This window comes from Rhipicephalus sanguineus, unplaced genomic scaffold, assembly GCF_013339695.2.
Source record: "Rhipicephalus sanguineus isolate Rsan-2018 unplaced genomic scaffold, BIME_Rsan_1.4 Seq1012, whole genome shotgun sequence".
NCBI classification, from domain to species: Eukaryota; Metazoa; Arthropoda; class Arachnida; order Ixodida; family Ixodidae; genus Rhipicephalus; species Rhipicephalus sanguineus.
Window position 1 is genome coordinate 67,592 of NW_023614167.1, and position 24,859 is coordinate 92,450.

The 24,859-nt window shown below is 46.2% G+C and overlaps 1 protein-coding gene across 1 annotated transcript in view; it reads left to right on the plus strand.

Annotated features, from left to right (window-relative positions):
- The window catches only part of LOC119375907 (unconventional myosin ID-like), a 67,323-nt gene that overhangs the window by 37,188 nt on the left and 5,276 nt on the right, over window positions 1–24,859 (plus strand). Inside the window, exons 3-7 of the mRNA XM_049411318.1 lie at window positions 14,945–15,067; window positions 18,680–18,781; window positions 20,457–20,601; window positions 23,439–23,540; window positions 24,473–24,586. Coding sequence (XP_049267275.1) covers window positions 14,945–15,067; window positions 18,680–18,781; window positions 20,457–20,601; window positions 23,439–23,540; window positions 24,473–24,586 — 586 coding nt within the window. The remainder of the gene's footprint in view (window positions 1–14,944; window positions 15,068–18,679; window positions 18,782–20,456; window positions 20,602–23,438; window positions 23,541–24,472; window positions 24,587–24,859) is intronic.

A 24,859-nucleotide genomic window follows, 5' to 3' on the forward strand; every position in this document is an offset into this window, starting at 1 on the left:
AGCACATCAATGTTATTAGAGGCGTGCGGTTGAACGTCAGCCACCTCCTCGATAGTGCCTACTCGCGACGAGAGCTCATCGCTCACCGATTCGGGTACTTTAGGTTCGGAGAGATTTGATGTTTCCAACACGTGTGGCACGAAACCTGGTCGGGACTTCCCCTCGGCCCTCTGACTTTCCCGCAAAGTTCTGGCCCGCTCTAACTTTACCAACTCTACCACCACTTCGAGCCGCCTGCGGCGCTCTTCTGCCAACTTGAGACTTTGCTCTGTTCTCTCTCTCGACCAACCACGCATTAACGCTGGGTCGTCGACCACAGGCGTTGAATACACCCGTGTGGCATATCGGTCTAACGCTGTTTCCGACACATGTGGTGCAGAACCTGGTCCTAGTGACTTCCCCTCGGCCCCCTGACTTTCCCGCAAAGTTCTGGCCCGCTCTAACTTTACCAACTCTACCACCACTTCGAGCCGCCTGCGGCGCTCTTCTGCCAACTTGAGACTTTGCTCTCTCTCTCGACCAACCACGCATTAACGCTGGGTCGTCGACCACAGGCGTTGAATACGCCCACGCGGCTAACCGATCTATTTCTGCCCTACAAATCGACATTTCACTCGGCTCGAACATGAACACAGGAGTGAAAGAAAATGAGGCCGAAGCAACTCACTCTCTTTTGTTGCCGGTTCCCGTCTCCGATGAATGTGATTCGACCATCTGCGATGATGGATGGGGCCGTGGGTCGCCGCTCGTGACTCGTCGAGGACTGCGCTGAACCAGCCGCTCCTCGCTGTCTTCCGAGAAGACAAGGCAGCGTCCAGCTGCTACAGCCTGCTGCAGGGTCCGTTGATACGGCGCCGATTAGAAATCGGTATCTTCCTCTGTAACTTCTTCATCCGTAGAGATGTCTCGCTCAGCTTCTCCTTCACTCTCAGCGAGCCCAATCCTGTCCGACTGCGCCAGTAAAGTTCAGGTTCTTTTGATGGTGGGAAACCAGACTCCACACTCGGCGCCCGAGACGCACCACCCGAGGTGATATAAACGAAGTGAGACGAATTAACGTTGGATTCGCTGGTCGCTTGAAGAATGAGATACGCTGGAGAAGTTTAGAGGAAAATCAAGACAACTTATATTTACACACTTACAGAAGAGTTACAAGCATAACTGTTACAAAGAAATAAAGAAAAACAAGTACTGGAAATGAACCGTCTGTAGGGCGACCCTACGAGATTCGGCAGAGCCGACGGTGCCTAACACCTTAAGCCCGGTTCAGAATACCAGACGGAACACCGGGGCCGCTTTTTATTACCCTGATGCTCCGCCTTAACAATACTGCCGGCGAATAGCCGCCTGTTTGCCCTGTAATTGGGCGGTGCATGCAGCAAATCAACAAACACGCGACAAGGTCACCGCGTCCTTACACCTATGCGGGTTCCTGCTCCTCGCCCCAAGCAACACACAAACAAGAGGCAAATAAAAACAAAGTAAACTAATGTTGTTGTGGCCAGGGCAGGGTCAGCTGACGCTACACGTGTCTAGAGTTAAGTGTACGCGTGCAGTGACGAGAAAAGAAAAGAAAAACGTGCCTGAGAAAAACGACCCTGGTGGTATGTCAAACACATTTGCCGAAGGGACGCTACACTTCGACCACCTTCGGGCCACTTAGCTGCTCCCCCCTCCGCGCACAACGTTACACGCGACACCACTTACAAGCTCGTTACCTCAGCTCCCGCTCCAGCTATTCTGCCGAACCAGACTGTAAAGCAAAGTGCGAAAATGGATGCCACGCCGAAGGGGGGCCAGCGCGCAAACAATTGTCAAAGGTGCCGACCGGGCGTCCGATGCATCAGGACGTGGGCCCGCTCCTCGTCGTTCACGCATTCGAGCGTCAAGGGCCTGTACGCCGTCTGCTCCACCTGATGCACGCCACACATGACGAATGCCTCCGGCGACCGCGTGGTGCCCAAAAAGCAGGCTGCTTTGTCTTGTACCTCCTTGCCCGCGAAGCGCGCGAACGGCAAACGGCGGGCCCGGAGGCGGCCCATTCATGCGCCGCCGAAAGGCATCGCTGAGCCATCAGGGAGGTCATTACGACAGCGTTTCCAACCCTTCCTGCCGTCGCCCGCGAGTGGGGCCGGGCTCCTTTGTCCCGGGCGCGACAAGGAACCCGATGAGCTCACTTAAAGCCCCTCCATTCCAAGTACTTTTCAGGGCGACGCACAGGCACTTCGAAGCACCCCCACCGGCGTGGCCCCCCAAGTTGCGTGGCCCCCCAAGGGTCCGCGAGGGAGGGAGGGAGGGCGAAGCAGTAAATGCAATAAGTACACGCGGTAATGTTACATCAACGAGAGCTAGCAGCTAACTCTTTTTGCCCCGATCTCACTTAACTAAAACGCTGGTGTATGGCAATACGGCCGCTCCCGGGAGAGAAGCGGTTTTCGATCAGTGTGTCGTATCAGTGGTCCGAGCGCGAAACAATGAGACCACAGCGCTCACAGCGCTCACAGCGCGTAGAAGGTATACGAGCCGTTCGCTGGGGGATGTCTGCCGGAATAGAGCGCGTGCCAGAGCTCTCGACCGCGCCCAGGGGCGTAGCCAAGGGGGGGGGGGTTCAACCCCCCCCCCGAAATTTTTCAGTTTTGCTTGCGTATATATACACGCACACATAGAAACGCACGCACGAACATACATAAAGTATGGTTGAACCCCCCCCCCCCCCCCGAAAAAAATTTCTGGCTACGCCCCTGACCGCGCCCTTATAGTCAAAGTTCACACTTGCTGCTCGAGTTACGCAGTCCCTCTCCCCAGACATCCCTTCCTTCTCCTTCGCCCAGCAAGCGACGGGCGGGGCGTTTTCTTCTGCTTGAGGAGCAATCGACGGCAGGCATCGCACGCGGGTTGATTTTATTCCGTGTGACGGAGATGGTCAGCTTGTTTCATTTCTGCTTTAGCCATGTTCCTTGCCAACGCTCGCGAGCTTTTACTCGCGGGTAGAACATACAAAGCGCGGAGCGTTGTTATCGATTTAGAGTTTATACGGAACATGATAGCGACGGTGAAAACCTGTCCTGAGTGTCCATACAATTGCTAACGCAATACAAAATATACAAAAAACCGTCGAAGAGCGCTCGCCTTTTTCCTAGAAAGCTGCATCTTCAGCGCTGTAAAGAGTGCGTCCGTTGGAAGAATCATGTAATCAGGAGCCTTTTCCATTGGTTTCGTTCTTGCCTTCAATACCCTTCTTACAGGGGACACCTCCTCGCCACTTATTTCTTCATAAATCTCGCGTAGAATGTCAGCACTAAGCGTTGAACCTATAATGATTTCGCGCTTGTCGGCTACAGTCTGTTATCTCTGCGTGCGCGGTCGCAAACGCACAAAATGGAGCGAAATCAGTTAATTGCGCACGATAGTCGTGCGAGAGAAGCAAGAGCGGGTGGGCGGCTGCATAGCAAAGCAGTATGGGAGACAATTTCTCGTATATGGACCGGTCGAGAGTATGTACCCTGATGATGCCACGTGAATCACTGTTCTGGCATCACGAAGTGCACCAAAAAAACAAGAAACGCCAAGAGAGTATACGCGCTCGTTGTTTTTTTTTTTTGTGTGTTTTCAGAGGCTGTTAGGGGCCCTTCATAAAAACAGGGCGTGCAAACACGGACACAGGAGAGTAGTCAAAACACCAGAAACGCCGCTAACAACTGAAAAATCACGCAGCAGCGGAACCGAAAGTAGACACAAATATTTATCGGCGCATTCCCACGTCAGAGGCCATACCTATCAATCAAGTGCGAGTAATTGTCTACGTGAGAGATAGCTGTTCACTCTCTCGACTTTTCTCTCATGTCCGTGTTTCCACGTCATGTCTTCCTAACATGAATACCTACCAACTATCTCAGCTATATTCTAAGTTTGCCATTCTCTTTACTTGTGTATTTATTTATCGATTTACTCGAGTAAGAATAAAAGGAAAAAGAGTACTAACGCACCGAGATATATATAAATTACTTATCTATTTTATTTATTTATGCGCAGTGTACTAGGTCCAAGACTCCAAGATTATGCTACCCAGCGAGTTGGGTCGTCGCCCTTTAAGGCTGGAGGACGCGGCAGCGTTAAGGTCAGGCAATACTTGTGATATTTCTGGAGAAGAAAAAGATACTGCAACTTCTGGGGAGCTATTCTCGATGCGTTCATCCAAAGGACATGTCCACAGTCCATTTCGCCAGAGCGCATTCAGTGATTCGAAAAAGCGGTGAGCCGTGATGTCACCTCGCTCTTGACGACGTCGCCGCACCGAACCCGCCAACACATTCCTAGCGTAAGAAGAGAGTGGACGAAATGCACAGAAACAGGAACGTTTTAAGAATGAATGTGCATATGAATGTGTTCCAGATGTTTGAGAACGATGCAGGAATACGTACCGACCTTACAGCTGCGTTAGACGAGCGGCCGCATTAAACCTGAATCGATGACTAACACGATCAAAAGACATGTGCACCGAAAATCGGAACTCTGAGGGCTGCGTTCGTTGCATTGAAATGGACAGTTCACTACCTGGACATATCGAGAAGAGCTCCTCCGGCGAAGTGCTGTACTTTATTTCCAGATTCCCCATTCGAATTAAAAGAAAAGACTAACGGCGGCGCGCCGCAATTATTGTGCGGTGGCGCCGGTGGCGTGACCTCTCTTGGGACTTCGGCGGCGGGGCGAGCGGCGTGACCAAAAACAGGTGGCGGCGGCGGCGCGGCGCGGCGGCGCACACTAAGGTCCCTCTATTTTTCAAAGGTAGCGCAAACCATTGTCCAAAAAAGAAAGGGAGAATTTCCTCCCCGCCCTCTGCGTCTCTCCTCACTTCTTCGCCCTTTTGTGCTCCCCTATTGGACCAGGCCCGACACGTGACCAGTTATCCTGGATGACCCCTCTGCTATAGTGTTCTAGAATACTTTACCTCTGCCTCTTGCTCTGGCGCCGGAAAACGACGCCATTATTGGGCGTAGAAACACCGCCGCACGTGCGCGCTGTACGTGAGCGCAGGCTTCTTATAGCTTTTTACAGTTTGCAAGACGCCATCGGCTGCAGCCAGATGCCGACTTGCTGCGCTGTTGGCTGCTCGAACAGCATTGCTAAGGGTGACAAGCTTTTTGCTGTTCCTCGTGGAAAGGAAAACCTCAAATGGCGATCGATATGGCTCCATTTTATGGGGAGAAAGAACTTCGATTGCCACGACGGGAGGCTTTGTGAGGTAAGTCGACCACTACTAAACCCTTTCGCGTATATTTGCCATTCAAACTCTTTTAGATGGAGCTAAAGCTCGATACTGATGCGTAAGTTAGACAAAAAAAAAGCGGCTTGACACTATCGGCCACGCTTTCTCGCACACAATATTTACAGTGAAATCCCTAGTGTTCGAAATTTACTAATTAATTTGCGCAAAATTACTGCAACGTTTGAGAAAAATATTTCTGCAAGATCTCTGTTTTTTCGCTCAGCCCTGGCGCGGCCCGTGATTTTACAATATTCATTTGCCAAAAGTCGTTAAGAACTTACGCTGAGAAAGTTGGAGCTGTTTTTTTTAGCGCTCATAAATAGAGGGTGGTGATGAGATGTGTACGGTAAAGAAAGAGACATGGCAAGTAAGTAGCATCGATTGATGAGCGTAATTTACTTTGTAATAAACTACAATTTTAAACGCATGTTTGTTCTCTAACTCTCTAATTTTTTCTCCTGAACTATATGTTTAATTGAAGCGGGTGTAAGGTTTTATTATTTGTGTTGTTGGTTTTTATATTTTTTAAATTTATCCACATTTTTCAGTGGTACTGATAATCTGTGTTCAATAATAATTATTATAAGACAGTTGCTGCATGTCCCTCTTTGATGCGCTTTATTATTTGTTGTAGTTTTTAGCACTTCGGCCGTATTTCGTTAGGCAAATTGCAAAGGGTACATTGGAGGATGTCTGTATATTTCAGAAACATTTCCCGGACGATCAGTTCGAGCCAGTCATCCTTGCGAGAAATGGCTGCAAGAAGCTAAAGCGACTGGCATCAAGAAAGTCTGGTAGCAGGAGCATTGCAATGAGGGATGCCGTTGCAAACGTGCAAAAATTTTGTTTCGTTTTAGCTTATCTTATGTATATAGTAAAACATGTGCAAGGATGTAATGTGGAATGACTGCTTTATTTTAATGTGTATTTTATATGTATCAGCAATTCAGATAAAGTGTTTCTACCTCTTACCTAATTATCATCCAACGCGCAATGTTTCTTCTTATTCGATGTTTTTTTTTCCTTATTACGTATGTAGTTGTGACTATGAAGGAGTGTCTTTACTTTTATATAAACGCTCACAAATGTGCGATGATGTAATGTGCAATGATTGTTTTGTTTCAATGTTTTTTGTGTGGAAATTTGTCAACGAGAAAGAGCGTTTTTGATTCGCTACAATGATTGTGTTTTCTTTGTTTCAACTAGTTATAAATGTGTGATCAATGGAAATTAAAAACAGTTATTTGCATTTGGAGGCTTCATTACTGAGGGAGGGACCTGCTCGCCCAATTAGTGACGAACGCGGGAAGGTGCGCGTTCACGAGCTTACTGTTAGCCAATTAACGAAGAAAAATGTCCACGCTCTCCTGTTAACAAAAGAGCGTATTTTAGCAATAGGAATACCAGCATGGCATCTCATAAACTGAGCACACTGGAAGAGTCTCCGATTAAAGAGTTAGGTGCACGAAGTGCGCGCGATGGAACCAAAAATATGTTTACCTGAGGGGGCAACAGAAGCTTGTGAACGCAGTTCGAAATTTAAAAGAATGCACGGGGAGTATTTAACAAATAAGTGCCTTCGCCGTGTTGGGTGTTCATAATTTGATGTAGCGTCTGATTTTCCGAAATCCGTCTTGTGAACAAACACCACGGTATCCGAAAAGAAAAACGGCAGCTGTAAAGACTTCCTAGGATTGCGTTTAACATGTTCTGCCTCTTGTTCGCCTGGTGCGAGCGACGCATCCTACACTTATGAACTCAAATACAATGCACAAATGCTAGGTTTTCACGTTGTCAAAACAGGTCCCAGGTCCAGAAAGCTGTTGGCACGTTAGGTGCCGCAATGGGATTTCTTATATATGCCGGCACCAGCGTGCGATTTGTTGCTTATAAAACGCGAAATCATAGGTAATGTACGGACGAACCACAAACTATTTTTACTACACATCTTACGTACGAACAGCTGTGTGAATCTGCGCCCAGAATTGTCGCGTTTCCAAGCAAGTACAAGCAGGCGCTTCGACGCGCCGCATGCGGGCCGGGCGCGCCTTGCGAGTCTCGCCTAGTCTCGCCCAATAATGGCGGCCGGGCGAGGAGGAAACGGCGCTGAGAGGAGGAGTTTGCGCTACCTTTGAAAAATAGAGGGACCTTAGCGCACACCTCTATTAGCAATATAAAAAAAAATATTATGTACATTTTGAAACTGCAGATATACTTACACATGAAGTTCGTAGGGCTACTTTCACTGTGAGTTATTGCAGAATAGCCTTCACATCGATTTTGCATATGTCATGAAAGCAGACCATTGCAATTCTGCGATGGAAGGTACGCGCCGTATTGTTTCAGAAACGCAAATGATTCCAATACACGAGGCAATTCTTTAATACCACTAATGTGTGAGACAAAGCCTAATGCCACTAGATCTTTTTTCCAGCATGGCGAGCTGTGAAGGCACCGCGAGTGCTATGAAATGCACATCGCCCATAGCGACAGTCGCGCTATTAATTATGCCGTAATGGATAGAGGTGAACACTATTAATTTCGGCCACATGGTATCCTTTGACGTGCGCGGATAATGTAGAGCACAAAGTTTTTTTTATTAATCCCACTGAGCTTCTACCGGCAGTCTGCCACAGCGGCCTGAATCTAGCACAAGCCTTAGCGGAACATAGGCATCTATGTGCTGAAAGCGGAAAATATGCTTCGCGATAATACTTTTTAAAAGGCGGTCGCAATAGATATGCATAATCAACGATCTTAAATGTGTCAAAACTGAGGCGCTTACACGGGCGTGCGAACGGCCAAAACAGAACGCTGTCTTACCTGGTTTAGAAGAAAAGTGATACGTTTGTCTTTCAACGGTTCTGTAGACCGGAAAACACGCAACTTACCTCGCACTGCTTGCTGGACTTCGTAGGCTTGAAGTTCTTCCGCCCTATTCTGGGCAGCCACGCTTTACGCCTTGTCATGTCGTGCTTTCCAAGAGGCACAGAAAAGAGCGTCAGGGCCGTAACTAAGGGGGTTCTGACACCCCCCGAAATTTTTCCCATTCTTTGACTTTTCGGGTGAAAGTCAAATATTTGCATGCCTTCACAGTGACCACGAGTTGCCAAAATTGGCCGTTCTACACACAAACACTCCCCGAAAAAAATTCCTGCGGTACGGCCCTGCAGAGCGTCAACCCTTTTCCCGACTGGGTGGAGCACCCGTAGGCGCAACAAGCAGGCATTCACGAGAATGTTCGTGTCTACCACAGCAAATCCTTTGCACAGGCAGAGGACAGCGGGAAAAAGCATGCGCAATCCCCCGCGCTGCAGCGTGTATGCGCCTGCGAGGTCCGCGACTCTACCGACTCTACTGCACGAGGCAAACGGGCGAAGCAGCGTTAGGAAGAACATGGCTACCGGAAGCCGTTTTTAACCGGAAACGAGCAGCACCCAATCACAGTCGCCGACGGCGCATCAATGGTTTTCTCTACTTAAGAAAACAGAAAAAAATCTAGGGACTTTAGGCTCACCCATCTCCGGAGTCCAAGTACTTTTTGGGGCGATGCACAGGCACTTCGAAGCACCCCCACCGGCGTGGCCCCCCAAGTTGGCCACACCAAGTAAACAAAAAAAAAAAGAACCGTGCGTCCGGTTTTGACGGCGGTCCTACACACGGCCTGCGTGACCGATCACGGAGACAATGCAAAGCGACCATGACGTGTGAATACGTCATGTGACGTCATAATGACGCTACATGTTTTGGTGACCTGTGACGTCATATGGTCCCGCCATCACGTGACAATTATTTTTTGCATCACTCGTGTTCACGCCGCCGACGGGCAGTCGTCACGTTTGATGAGGCATCTAGGGCTTTCGCCTCCATAAGGTACACGACGTCTTGCATTGCCTCCTTGATCGGCCCACCGATCACGGAGGCAAAGGGACCATGTCGTGTGAATACGTCATCATGTGACATCACGTTATGTCACGTCATGGTGATGTCATAATGAAGTTACAAATTTAGATCTGTGACGTCATATGGTGAGGTCATCACGTGACGATTTTTTGCGTCACTCGTCTTGACGCCGCCGACGGTCAATCTTCCCGTATGAAGAGGCGTCTGAGGCTTTCGCCTTCATAAGCTACGCGACATTTGCTGGCGGACGTACACAAGTCAAATGCTGCGGCTGTTTGCTGCACTTATGTTGGCAATAACATTTTTTCAGTCAAGCTTGCGTTCCCCTGACGCAAACACTATGTGCTAAAAAGCCAAATTTATTTGTGCCACTCTCAAACCCACGTTGGGCCTCTCCAACCCCATGTATTTTCTTGGAGCCGCATTTATTTTCGTGGGAAAGATATGCCACCATAGGCGTATCTACCGGGGGGCAAGGGGGGCGCTAGCCCCCCCACTGAGAAATGTTAGGGGGCGGAGCCCCCCCCCCCACTTTCGACAGTGGTTATTGTCGGCTGGAGACTGGGAAACTAACAAGTAAGGCAATGTTTTACTTGAACGCAGCAATAATATAATTTTGTAATAAAATTTGTCCTACTATTCTGCGGTGGCGACTGTCCTCCGTGTGTCATGACTACGCACTGTAGACTACCTGCGGTGCGGGCTGCCTATTCCACGCGTGTGCCTCTTGCGCTCGAGCATTGCAGAGGAGGCTGTCGCTCAGCAGGGGCTCTATAACATTACAGCAATCTGTCATGATTTCAGTTTGTCCTGCCTGAAATTTAAGTAATCCGCGACGCAAATATGGGCGGGAACCAGTAAACGTTTTATAGCGCGATCAAACGCTCTCCTTTTTCAGGAAATTCAGTTTCCTTGAAAACGAATAGCATCGCGACTGCTCCATATTCAAGCTGCTGTGAGTTGATGGGTGTGCAGAAGTGCCCGGTATTTTAATTGTGCCGGGACAGCTAAAATAGATTCCCACTTTAGTCTCCGATTAGCCTGCTTCACTTGCCGTATCATATGGTAGCCTGCGGCTTGTAACAAGGCGGACTCGATCACATTGAGAAGCCCGGCTTTCAAGTTTGCCCCGTTATTGATCTAGCTCACCAGGGAGGTGATCAACGTCCACGGATTTCTGGACTAAGAGGGCTGCCTAGCTGCAAAGCATTAGCGCACCCAGGATTTCTCTCAGGGGGGGGGTTGAACTTCTGACAAGATTACAGGAGTGCGGGGGGGGGGGGGGGGGCAAGCACATTGCATAATATGCCATTTCCTTGCTTCAGCTGGAGTAATGCGACAACAAATAAAATACCAAATAATAATAATAATAATAATATTAATAATAATAATAATAATAACATGAATTATGATGATGATTATTCAGCGTTTTACAGAAAGGTCTTGAAATAACTTGACAAGGCCAAAAAAACCGTTCAGTGGAGCAGCTGTGCACGTAGAGAATAAACTACAAATTGAACCGACATGTCGGCTGGCTGGCGGTCGCGCAATGATGTTAAAACTTTATTACTATGGCAGGTAGCGCATACAAACGGGACGCAAGAAAGGCACATGAAGACACCCAGCGCCGTGTGTGTGTTTTCGTGTGCGTTTCTTGTGTCCCGTGTATTTGCACTACCAGTGTAATAAGAAAATGCCATACGAACAAGCCCGCATGCATGGCAACTTCAACTCTTAAAAAACGCTGCAGCTTATAATTTCCTACGCTTCCTTGGAGTCTCGCCAAACTATAAATTTCAAAGCGCACCATAAATATTACTTATAAACTACATAGTATTGATTATAAATAGCATGTACAGTTCAATGCAGCACACGTACAGTACAATTCTCAGCTCACGGATAAACTGCATTATAACCACACTTACTGACTTTCCAGCGTAGATTCCCAGGTCACTCCGCGCATATAGGTTCGGCGGCTGAACCATCCTTAGTAAAAATTGCCTGGTCAACGGACGCATGAGACGACGATATCTGCTGAGTTACCGGTTCCTCTATGGACGTAATCGGGCATTCGGGTGTTGTTGCTGCGTCGCTTGAATATGAACACGAAATCCTTTTTGGGTAGTAGGTGAGGATGTGTTCGACCATAGCCTCGTTCGACTGGCGCTTTGACAGAGGGCTTCGGCGAGGTAGGTCATTGCCAACGCAGATTCACGCAGCAAACACGGCCACAAGTTCTAGCAAGCAAACTGAACGTGCACGCATGTGTGCACATCAAACGTTGTAGTTTCCGCCCGATGTACATGCAAAAAAAGAAGTGGCAAAAGAATGGGCGAGAGGCGTTTACTGAGAAAAAGAAAAGGAAACGTGCCGCCCCAACAGACCTTCCGCACTTTCCCAAGGTTCTTTTTTTCTTAGCAGACGTCGTTAAAAACATTTACTCCTTCTGCCACGGCTTCTTGCTCCTCCCATCTTTGCAACGGCCGGACTCCGCATGGCATGCTTAGAGTCACTGTGTGCGTGCGATGCTGCGACAATGGCTGGCGACGCACACACTAGTTGCTCCAAGGGTTGCTCAGAAATGCAGGAACCACTCAATGTGCTTAAACTCGTCGTGTGCTCGTGCTACGCAGCCTCCGTGGGTTCGCGGCCGCTTTGATGAACGAGCCGCTTGCGAGGTGGCCTTACCCCTGTCACACGGGCACCCGTTAACTCCGTGCAACTCCCTCGTCGTTACGTCAACGGAGATGCGGTCCGTGTCACACGGTCTCCCTTACGTCAAGGAAGTTAAACGGAACGTTTCGCAAAGGGACATCGGCGATCTCCATTAGCGGCGGAATGGAGTACTCTCGTCCCCAGTAATCTGTAGTTACGGGAAAAAACGCAAGCACAAAACAGCCGCAGTCAACACAATAATGAATTTCATTAATATTGAAAGTTATTTCACTGCATAATCCAGTCATAACCTGCGTTTAATGAAAAAAAAAAAGACGCGTATAAGTGCACATACTCTCCGCACCATGCCTCGCGAAAAGTCGTCGTGCCGCCATTTTGAATAAGTGTCCCCGAGTCCGTGTGCACCGTTGTGTTTACGTCTGTGCATCTCGTTTCCTTCTTATTGCGGTGCTCTTCATTCTACTTCAGCACTACCAATAGTCATAGCAGTCGAGTGACGCGGGTTTTCTTCCTTCTCCGTCGATGCCGGCACTCGTACTGGCAGTACACGCGGACTGTCGTGGGAGCCATCCGCAGCAAAGGCTTCGTGGACTGGACGTGAGACCTGTACCCAGCTGATATTGGAAAGGACAACGTGATTTGGGTGGTAGCGCAACTTCAAAGAGCTCGGCGACAACTTGCATCGTGTTTGACAATCGGTACGCGTAGAAAAGACGCGTACCAAAACAAAAGTACAGTGTTGCCAGCACTCCTGTCAAAATTACTGCCAACATGCTTGCAGGTGCACGTTTATGTGATAAATACAAAAAAAGTTTTGTGTTGATGTGATTAAATTATACTTTTTATAATCACACATACCATTGAGAATGTTTTCAGCGTGATTAGACGCGAAATATTGCATGCAGACGTAGGTGCAGCAGCGCCTAATGGACCCCTTGCGGCTTCTGTCCGAAGCTCGTAAAATTGTCGTGTGACATGGGCACAACTCCATCACCGTCTAACTCCCTCATGGAGTTTTACATTGATGGAGTTTAACGAAGTTCGGTGGTGGCCGTGTGACAGGGGTATAACACGTCTCGTTCGTCCGCTGTCAACGAGGTTCAGAAAAAAGTGCGCGACCACTCCGTTGCAGCCATTAAGCGACAGACGGTACCATTCACCAGCAGCCCCGAAGAAAATAGAAAACACGTGCGTCGAAGCTTGGCGGATGGATCAGATGCCGCCGACGCCTTCTTATCTTTAAAATTTGAGTGAGCATTGTCCCGCGTTTCAGAAACCATGCGGCTCCCTCTTCGGAGTTTGAGGAAAGGACACACGTGAATAGGGCTTCTTTTCTTGTTCGGCGAATATGGAAGGGTGCTTCAGGCGGCGGCGGTGCTTGTCGGCAAAAGAACAGAGCAGTGCAAGGGCTTGACCGGAAGGCATGAGTTGAACAGTGAAGGGGGGTGGGGAGCTTTTTAGACGGACGCGTCGAAGTGGGTACGCAGATGCCTCTTTCTCTCTCTCTTTTTCTTTCTTTTTTTTGTGTGCTGTACACAAGGGGTAGGTTGTATTGAGCGCGGTTCACGTTGTTTGGGTCGTTAACATATGTCAAGATTCATTTCCGGTAGTTGGTTTCAACTGCGAAAACTGTAGTTTAAGGAAAATTGATTCGGCTGTCCGCGTCCTCGGAATCTTCGGCTATGGGGTTGCGATCTCTTGCAAAATTGGCGACGTCGTTCCCCAATTTTGCAAGAGATCGCAAAACGACGTTCTTTCAGGTTCTCGGTTCAGCTGGTGTCTTGAATTTTCTCTTTCGGCGGCCGGTCGATGCGAGCGATGGTTTCGATCACTACTCGGATAGTAGAGACATGCATTTCTGTGGTGGTGTTGATTGGAAAAGGGGGGGGGGGGTTGCTGGATTTATCAGCTTGCGTCGTGTTTTTGAAAGTGAACTGCTTTCTGAATAAAAGACTTTCCGTAGCTGTTCTTGGTGAGTTTCTTGAATATATCATCTGTTTTTCTTTTGTTTTTTCACGTTGTGCGCTGCAGTATGTTCCGGCTCTTCGCATTAATGTCTAAGACTAATATATTCCGCATTTTTGGGGGGTCTGAAGAAAACCGAAGATATCGGCTTGTGTAGGTGTTTTTGCAGCGTTTTATTTTCAGGCTACGGGAAAATCCAAACGCGGCCGAGAGTCTTATGTTTCAAGGGCGAATTGAATTCTCGTTCAATGAAATTTATATGAGAGAGAAAAATTATGACGTAGGATCTCTTGACGATCGAAAAACAGTCGTTTAGACGTATCTGAGAAATATTTTTGGTTGCGGCTGGAGTGAAATGAGAGCTCGTCCCTCGATGTGTTCCATTCTTATATTTGCCGTGGCATGCTCTATTGTAGTAATCAAAGGGGCAAGAAAATAAAAAAGGGGCCAGACTGACACCCCGTGAAAGCATATTTTTTCTTGGAAAGCTGCGCCACGCCACGGTGGTCTAGTGATAAGTTATGGCGCTCCACTGCTGACCCGAAGGTCGCGGGATCGAATCCAGGCCGCAGCGGCTGCATTTTCGATGGAGGCGAAAATATGACTGAGGCCCGTGTACTTAGATTTAGGTGCACGTTAAAGAGCCCCAGGGGTTCAAAATTTCAGGAGCCCTCCACTACGGCGTCCCTCATAATCATATCGTGGTTTTGGGACGTTAAACCCCAGATATTATTATTGGAAAGCTGCTTCCCTGGAAATTTAGGAACGCAGAGCCATAGAGCATGCGGTTTGCGTTTCTTTTTTTCAATTTAGGAGTAGATGAGTGAATACAACACATTTCTAGAGCCAGTCAGGAAAAGTCGACCTCAGGACCCCTCTGGATATGAACTTTGGACTCCCGGTGAGAAGGACAGCGGGGCAGATACGGTGGGGGGGGGGGGAGGGGTTGGTCGGTCTCAGGGGGGGGTTACAACCCCTAAAACCCCCCCCGTCGGTGCGCCACTGGTGGGGCATGAAATGTAGCATTGGCCACCGCTAATTGCGTGCAGAGCCCATATGAAAGCTGCTGACAGGTGTGATGATAAGGTAATCACGTGACTGCAACTCCGGTCCTATTTCTATGATTGATTTCAGATGTGGCGTGGTGCTATTGCACGATGCACTATCGCAAGACACACGAGCTGCCATCACAATCCTTGCCCACTACCGCAAGTATGCTGCTCGGAAGTACATCAATGACCTGAAAATGGCCTTCAGGTAAATGAATTCTCGAATTATGGCTGACACCTTTGACTATGCTTACTTTTTTATGTATCAAATGTGCATTTTTATGCATTAAATGTGCAACCAGAGATCATTAGTAAGGCTTGGAGGGAGGGAGATTGGAAATTGAGGCACCTAGCTGTGTATTGAAGAACCAAGCAATTAATCATTGCGATCAAAATTTGAAGCTTTTTGCACAAGACGTTTACCAGTAGTACACTACATATATAACAAATTCATCCGGTAGGTCAAGGTTGCCAGGTCAAAAAGACAAAAAATAACCAGAAAATTGGAAAAACTAGCCAAAATGTAGCTACCTTGAGCCAAGGGCAGTAAAAGTAGCCAAAAGTTGCCACGCACGTGTGAAAACCACTTCTACATTTTTTATCTAAATGAATAAATGCAAAAGCATTTCGGCAAAAATGTAAATATGTGCTGCATGAACAATTCAAAATCATAATTCCTGAGATTCCAGCATAATTTGTTGACTTGAGTAATCCTTCCATGCATGATGAAGTAGCGTACGCGCTGTTGAAAAAAAAATGGCTCTTTCTTCAGGCATCTTGCATGACTTTTCTTGAAATGACTAGAAGTTGCAACAACAAAAATGAGCGTACGGCATGATGAGTGTGCTCTAAATTGCACTTACTGCATTGAAGCAGAAATTGAAGCCGTTTTCGCAGAAGTTTCTTCCGTGATGACGAATCCATAGTCGCAGGCCGTACCTAAGCCTTAGAAATGATAGAAGCAGTTCATCAGATATCCCACAAAGATTGTTTGTTGGGCGAGTTGGTACGACATTCTAAGGACAGCACTGAAAAAACCAGGACACGAGAGGCAACAGCGGCAACACAAGCGCTCTCTAACAACTGTTGTTAATGAGCGCTTGTGTTGCCTCCTTTGCCTCTTGTGTCCTGGTTTATCGGTGCTCACTTGAAATGTCGAATATCCGATTTCTAATGTCGATGAGTGCAGAGTGCCCTGGCTGCGGATCGCCTTCGATTCCGGTTCCCTTGCAATTGTGACATCAAGCCGTGTTCAGCAATCGGTGATCTGAAAAATGAGGCCCCATGCAACAGTTCTCACTGAGTCCCAACCAGGCATCCAAAAGCATTTTTTTTTGTGTGTGTGCGAGGCCTGTTTGACTGGCAGGTTATTAACGGGTTGTTGTTATGTTATGTTATGATCAACCATTGCCTCTTACGCCTGCTTAGGCCACTGCGCCATCCTTTTCATTAAAGCTCATTATCTGCGTAATCAAAGTGCAAAATTCAATTTTCAGAGTTGGGATCACGCTTTGATGCCATCTTTTGGCGCAATACATTCAAACACCAACGGCTGCGGCGTCACCAGATATTGATAATTTTGCTCAAATCGAGGGGATAAGAAAGTAGCCAAAAAGGAGCCAAGTAGCCAAAACGATTTTTCTGCCGCCACCGGTCTAAAAAAGTAGCCAAATTGGCGCAAAGTAGTCAAACCTGGCAACACCCTGCAATAGGTGATTCGGGATGTTAAAGTGTTCATTCACCCCCCCCCCCCCAATTGCTGAAGTCTTCTACTCTGGTACTTGGCTAGTCTGCTACTTCTAGTCTGATACTTGGCTTCACTCTTCTAGCAATGGTCACAGCTGTCAACTACTGTCTACAGACTTAGCTTAGTTACTTGTTTTTTTTTTTAAGGTTCTAACTAGAGGCAGTACAAAAAAGACTGACTGGTTAAAAGCTATTTCAATTAAGGCAGTTGAAGAGAGTGGAAATTGTGCCTTCTTGAAACAGCCTTACTGTTATTTGTAGGATATATTCAGTATACTATTTACTTGTAGGAACACAGGATCTCGTGATGTTATCATGTTTGTTCTGAATGGGTGGCTTATCTGTGTAAACTTTATTTCAGAATAGTAACGCTACTTCTCTCACTTTCTAAGGCAACTGATGCAAGTGCATACTTTTATTGAATAATAAAAAGTTCTTGCTGTTTTGAAGTATGCCCATAACTATTTTCTAATTTTGTGTCAGCATCAGTTATCTTATGAGAATTAAGTCTACTTAAAACAACCCTCATTGCTTCTTTGATAAAGCACTGCAGGATGATACAGAATAGATGTACAGGCAATGTATATTAAAGGGAGCATGGAAAGAAATATAAATTGTTCACTTAGTGGTTCTCACATTTAGGATGCCAAGCAGGTCAATACATAGCTATTACTGGAGTCCTGGAGTCTTATTCTGCAAGAGTTCATAAAGTGGACAGTTTATTTCGGCTCATGCTGAATTAATGGAGCACAAGCACTAGAGATGATGATTGGCATCTCTGCTTCTCGAGCTCTATCCAGTCAGTGAATTCTGGACGTAAACAGTTCACTTACTAGACAATTATAGAATATCCCTCCTGGTGAAACAAAAAGATTGACAGAAGTAGAAGACGGATCATAAAATGTATGCACCAGCTTCCTATGTGACATATAATAACAGTAATAATGATTGCTGGTGTTTTATCTGCCAAAACCACAATATGATTATGAGGCACGTCATAGTGGAGGGCTCCGGAAATTTCGACCATCTGGGGTTCTTTAATGTGCACCTGAATTCAGTACATGGGCCAAGTACACAGGCCTCTGGCATTTCGCGTTCATCGAAATGTGACTGCCGCAGCCAGTCGAGCTCCATAACCGCTGTACTACCGCGGTGGCTTATATGTCGCATTGTAGACTTTGACAGAGACTACATGAGAGCTTAGTCACTGCTTGCCAGTAAAAAGAAAATAAAGTTACATACATTGTATTCAAAAGTAAGAAGTAAGGCTCACTGCCTGTAAAACTTCCACTGTGTAAAAACTGCCCAAGATGCATGAAAATATCAAAATTGTGCATTCATAATAGTACTTTAAGTCAACAGTGCCATGGCCATAGTTGGCAAAATAAATTATAAAAGCAGAAATTTCAGCCATCATACTTTCTGTGCTGATAGTGAAATGTTTTCTGAAAGAAAAAGAAACTAAATCTAAATTTTCGATGGAGGCAAAAATGCTTGAGGTTCATGTACTTAGATTTAGGTGCACATTAAAGAACCCCAGGTGGTCAAAATTTCCGATGCCTTCCACTACGGCGTCTCATAATCATATTGTGGTTTTGGGATGTTAAACCACAAGAATTATTATAATATAGATCTAAAGGACTTAGCTACCTATATTTACCTAATCTTTCTCTTAAGCTGTCCTTTATTTTTTTGCAACGGTAAACAATCTTTCTGGACAGAACATTTTTTTACAGTAAAGTGAAGCAAGGACAAATTCCATGATGAGAACTAACAGCATTAATGTGTGTCTAACAAAGAAAAAGAGCCCTTGAAATTCCCCTTCTTTTGTTAAGACAAATTCCAGTATCACGAATCCCTCACTTTTTCCACAGACCTGGTAACACACTTCATTTATGTGCAAGTGGTTAATGGAATAAGCACACTGTGCTTTTGAAATGTAGTGTTCTTTGCGAGGCAAGTTCGAGTAAGGGAAGAGAACACGCTCTTGTGAGATTCTGACGGCATCTTCTTTTCATGAGGAGTTTCTCTGGGGTCTCTCCTTCACCGCTGTCTGTGTTACGTCCATCCTCAGGAACGTGCACCAGACCAAGGACTATGGCAAGAACGTTGCTTGGCCTCCACCACCGTGCTGTGTTCGGGAAGCTGTCCCCGGACTCAAGTCTATCTTCTCACGGTGGTGCACTCGCTAATCTGACAATGCGTACACTTTAAAATAAATGAACACTCATTGGCAGGCGCGGTTTACATTTTCTAGATGTGAGCAGTGGAAAAACTCGCAGGGCCTCTTATGCATTCGCCTAAGATGACTTGAAGGCGAAAGCTACGTCTTCTTTTTCTTCTCAGTCGACTGCATTGATCCTCCCCCACCTCCTAAAGCTTTCTGCCCCTTACGTGATTTTGCATGGCCTCCAAGACTGGAGGCATGACAAGCTTCCTGCACCTTGCATGTTTGTGCACTGCCTCCGTGATCAGCCCACCTTTGACCAAGTGACAGTGTCACTTGATGTCATCACGTGGTGATGTTATCAAGTGACTGTGTCATGATGTGACGTCAAGTTATGTGATGTCATGATGATGTCACAAATTTTGGCGATCTGTAATGTCATGACGATGTCATATGGTGACGTCGCCACACGGTGATAATTTTTCGCATAAATCATGTTGATGCCGCCGACGGTCAAATTTCACATTTGATGAGGCATCGAAGGTTTTCGCCTTAACTTTACTTGGTCGTTTCATCAAATGGGTGCTATTGTTGTTCTTTATATACTGATGTGGAAATCATTTAAGATCAATTTTTTTTTGTCATATTTGTTTAATGTGAGACTTGCAGGTCAATTTGACTCTGATCCAGCTTTGCAGCTAAAAGACAGTTAGATTTTATAATGGCTCTTCCCTTCTTTTATCTCAATGAGTGCAAACATGTTTACAAGTCCCCAGCTCCCAGATATCCTTAAACTCCTAGTTCAGAGGAACTCCCTTTGGGGATCCTGAAAGAACTTCAGTGGTGGCTGAAAACCCATGAGCGATGCTAAAAAGTCTCCACGTGTACTCAAGAAGCATGCAGCGTGTGTACAAAGTAGATGTGTAATGTTTTAAATTGTCAAACACAACATCAATGTACCCATTCCAACATCTCCATTAATTAAACGTGACATTTCATGAATGCAGATGTTGGAATGAATACATCGATATTCTGTTTGAAAATTGAAATGAAAGGTAAACATCTTCATGAATGGAGGTGTTTTACGTTTCTATTAATGCAAACGTTTATAGAAACGTAAAATTGATGCAATTTTGTAATCGCAGATTGTACTGTTGAATATTTGCTTTACACAGTAGCCTTTATGGTGAAGATTAAGCAATAGGCTCTGATAATGTCCACTGCAGCATGCCTGCTTTGTAAAGTTAAGAGGCGTCTGTGCCCATAGGACTTCGATGTGCTACCATGTACTATTCTTGTCATCTGTATCTGTGCTTTGCTGTCCTCTACAGCTTGTTGCGTATTTGGCGGCAGAGCGACAGCCGGTAGTTGAGAAACGCACGACCAACACGGAGGTCAAAAGACAAATCCCGTTTATTCATGTGAAACATGCTTTTTGGGAGTTTCCTAGCCAATCGCGTTAGCGCAAAACACGTAAGGAAAACAGAATGTCAGAGAGTGAGAAACGCTCGGTCCCGTGTTTAGTTGGAACACTTAGTGCACAGAAGGCACATACACAGGAACACACATAGAGATGCTCGGCAGACATAACCTGTTGTACGTGTGCATTGGAGTATCATGCCGGATGCGAATGCCATTGAATTAATATAGGGCAACATATTGATGTTCCTGCACATTCTTGCAGCTGGCGCGGCAGCATGATCCTCCGCAAGGTTCCGCGGGAGCAGTGGCCGCAACTGCACCTCAAGGTCACAACCGCAGACGTGCTTGCCGGCAGACGGCGCGACTGGGGACAGTCACGCAAATGGCACGGCAACTACCTCTCCCTGGTGCGAGGCGGCCGGGTTCTTGTGCTCGCTTTGCGTGATACAGCTCAGCACATGCATCTCACTGCTAATCACTTCTGCTAATCACTGCTAAGCCCTGTTTTAGGGGCGTAGCTCCTCTTAGTCTAACCTTGTCCCATGTCAGGCGTAACCAGCGGCAGTATCCTCCCGAACAGTATAATAGATGGCGCTGTCCCATAGAGATGCATGCAAACTGCAGTTGGGTGACGATATACTAGATGGCGCTGTCCCATAGAGATGGAAAAATAATAAAAATAAATAAAATAAAAAGTAATAAAAATAAAAAATAATAAGAAATAAAATAAATAAAAAATATAAAAAAAATTAAAATAGAAAAATAATAAAAAGAAGGAAAAACGGAAAAAGGAAAAATAATCAAAGCGGCGTATCACTTTGATTACTGCTGGGCGAAACCACTGAACATTTCACGGTGTACACATGATTGCTTCAGGAGCTTCGCCCAAGCTCTTCATCATTCACCCGTGGATATGCTGTAATTTTTTACATGTGTGGCTGCTGTTCACGATAGGAGCACAACCAGAAGGATGCATTCAAGGAGATGTGAAACTTGGACAACGCAAATACCTATTTCATATTGTTTATTTTTGTTTTGTTTGTGTTTCTCATTGCATATACAGTGAAACCTCGGTGATACGATTACAGCTCATACAAATTTCGGGGTGATACGAATTTTTCGTTGGTCCCGGCCAAGGCCCATTGGCCTTCAGTGTAATGAAGTACGGTTGTTGCGAACCGATTTTCACCCAGCGACGTTTGATACGAACATACGCTACCGGCCAGGTACGAAGAGGTCCTGTCCGCGCTGTCGCGGAAGACGCGCCTAAGCACGCGCGAGCGCGGGAACGCAAGCATGGGCATGCGCGCCGCACCGCCAAATCGTCAGAATCACGGTGTAAGAAAAACACTTTTCTTACGGCCAGAATAAAACTTCAGAGACGCGTCACGGCCTCCGAGATTGGTGCGTGAATCTTTGAGGCTCTTATGTGCCTCCGTGTGCCTTCGCGTTTAGATTACGGAGGACATTAGCGCCATGCTTTTTTTTTTCCTAACGCGTCGACGCGGGCTGCTGTCGTTGTACTGTGTTCACACGTGCCTGCCTCGTGCATCAGACATCCCATGAAAGGTGGACGAGGACCGAAAGAGCGCGAGGACGGTCTTGGCGAAAGAGTCGGGCCTCACAACGTCAACATGTGCGACCGTTGACGTCGCACTTGTGCGGGCACGACTGTAATTTTCCCAAAAAACATCCTCAACACCTCTGCGATAACAAAATCATAACACGGGACCGTGGTTCTGTAATTTTGTGGCCTTGACCCATCGCGTCAAAGTGCTTCTTTTGTTACTTTCGCCAGCAGTACTTCGGTGTCATGCAAAAAAGCATACTAAAATTTGGAAGGGGCTACTGCTGTCGCAGGTCACAACGCACCTGGTTCATTAATTAAATACGCGCGTACAGGGCCGTATATTATGGTATGATTGCCGACATCTAAAAACTTAACTGACAATCATTCAGGGTTCTTCCTGACGTTGCTGCGGCCCTGAAAAACAATAAATGAAAATGTACGACAGCTTTCTTTTGTCGCATGCTAATTTTCCATGCTTTCTGGTGATACGAATTTCGGATGATACGAATATTTTTGGTGGTCCCGTGAGATTCGTATCACCGAGGTTTCACTGTAATCATTGCAAGCTCATGTCACCTTTTGTACGTTTGTTATGTGGAAGTTGCCATTTCTCAATGAGTTGTCTCCACTGTTTTGGTCTTGAGGCCATCTGTAGTGGTATTCTACAACACTTGTGTTATTTCGGCATGGGTAAATTCAGCCATCTCGACCAAATTGAATGTGCTGAAAAGTTTGAGGAGGCATCGATTCAGCTCAGTTTAGCTACTGTCTTACGAATTTAGTTATGAGAACTGTATTGGACAAGCTACGGAAGGGCAACAGCATGCGGGTCATTAATACGCAAACAAGAACAGTTAAGTTCACGGGAAGGTGGGATTAACTGTAGTCAAGCAAGTGTTGATGGAGCCACTGTTTTCACGAAGGGACTCGTCTTTGTCAGGGCGTGAAGGCAAGTGTGAGGGCATGAAGGCACAAGTCCTGCTTGTTAAAACATTGACTCCAGCAAAACTTTTTGTTCAATCACCGTTGGACAGCCGGTAATCTTGTTGTTGGTGTTGGCTGGCAGAAAGGACAAGGCAATAAGGAACCTTGTCCGTTGACTGCTTATTTGGCAAACTTGTGCCCACTAATATGGACACTCCATTTTGACAATGACGACAGCAATTCCAGTTAGCAGCTTTCAGGTCATAAACACTAATTTTATCCGAGACATCCCTTTAGAGGCATTGATGCACATTTTATATCAATGAGCAAGAAATACAATTTTTTAGCTTCCTATTCTAATATATTTTATACCCTCTGCGAAAATGCCGTGCACGAGTGTTTGTGTAATTCACTTTATGTGCGCGTTGAAGAAACCTCAAGTATCAAAACTTCTTCAGGGCCTTCCACTATTGACCTCTGTAGCTATGATGTTTCTTGAGGACAGTATACTCCACATCAATCAATCAATCAATCAATCAATCAATCAATCAATCAATCAATCAATCAATCAATCAATCAATCAATCAGTCAACTTGTGTGTAATAAACAGATATGTGGTTTGGCATGAAATATTTGCCTATTGCTTCGGTTCATATCTTTTTTGTCATGGTGGATCACATGCTGCTGGTAAATTCAGCAAGTTTTAATGTAAAATGGCTGACTTATATTAATCTATTTTGACCTACACAGACGGCTGAAAATGATGCCTGCCTGCCGTACATCACGTCTGTCACAGGCCTGAAGAGCAAGGACAACTTCCGCAAGGTCGTCTTCTCCAGCTTTGTGAAGAAGGCAAGTTAAAAAGTGTGAGCTATGAGATCCCCATCTCAAGGGAATCTCATAGGGGATATTGAAGGGAAGCTTCGAGATCCCCTTCAAAAGCAGCATGAGCAAGCCTTCCTGCTTTTGCAGGAGATCTGCAGTCATAGGCGTGTGCAGGATGCCCCTTTAGGGGGGGCGACGACGGGCGAAGGCTCATCGCAGCCCCCCCCCCTATTAACTCAATGTATGGGGCAGACTTTGTGCCCGCCCCCCTAGGTGACTAGGGGGGGCGGCTCCTCCCCTGCCTCCCCTCTGCGCACGCCTATGTCTGCAGTAGTTGGCAGCATTTGATTATGGCCGGGGGGGGGGGGGGGGCTTAGTAGTTAACCTGCTAGCATTGTATTCTAATGGACCAGATGAATTTGAAATAAAATATATTAAAATGAAAAACAAGTTTAAAAAGTGAAGCTTCTGCAGGAATCGAACCTACACGACCTCTAGCACAGAAGCCCCGTACTGTAACAGTTGCACCATAGATGCAGGTGTAGATGTATAGTCAGGGGAACACTTTTAAGAATATTGTGTCCTAAAGGTATCACTTTGAGACTGTTGATGCACTTTCATTTCGCCATAAATGCTTTGACAGTACCAGCTTGGCACCACATCTGTGTTTTGTGTTGGCAGTAATTCACGCAATGCTTCACCAGTTGATAGCACATTTGATCATTATCGTGCTAGTACCAGAATTCAGCATTGTGCTTAGGCATTTCTAGGCACTTCAACAATTAAGAACCACCAAAATCATCTTGTGGTTGAACATACTGTATCGTATACTGCCCGAGAACTTTAATAGAAAGGAACTGGAGAAAAAAAAAACGAAAAAAGAAAGTTACGTAAAAACATGAAATTCAAAGTGCCAGCATAGTAAACATCCTGCTTCTTTTTTTTGTGCCTCTGTTCAGGTGAACAGGCACAACCAGTCATCTGACCGTGCACTTGTTGTGACCGACACCTGCATCATCAAGATGGACAACAAGAAGTTCAAGGCCCTCCGATCACCGGTTCCTATCAGTGATGTGAGACTGCCTCCTTTCTCCCTCTCTTTGATATATATATATATATATATATATATATATATATATATATATATATATATATATATATATATTATTATTATATATACCTACTTTCTTTTTCTCAAATTGCGAGTAGGTATGCACATGCAGCCACTCCAAAGTCCTTGAACTAACAGACATTTGCCCAAAGGTGTTCACAGGAGCTAACTCATAGCAAAGGAGTATCTCCTTATCCCATTTCTCGGAAGGATCCCTTGCAGAAGGGGTCTGACC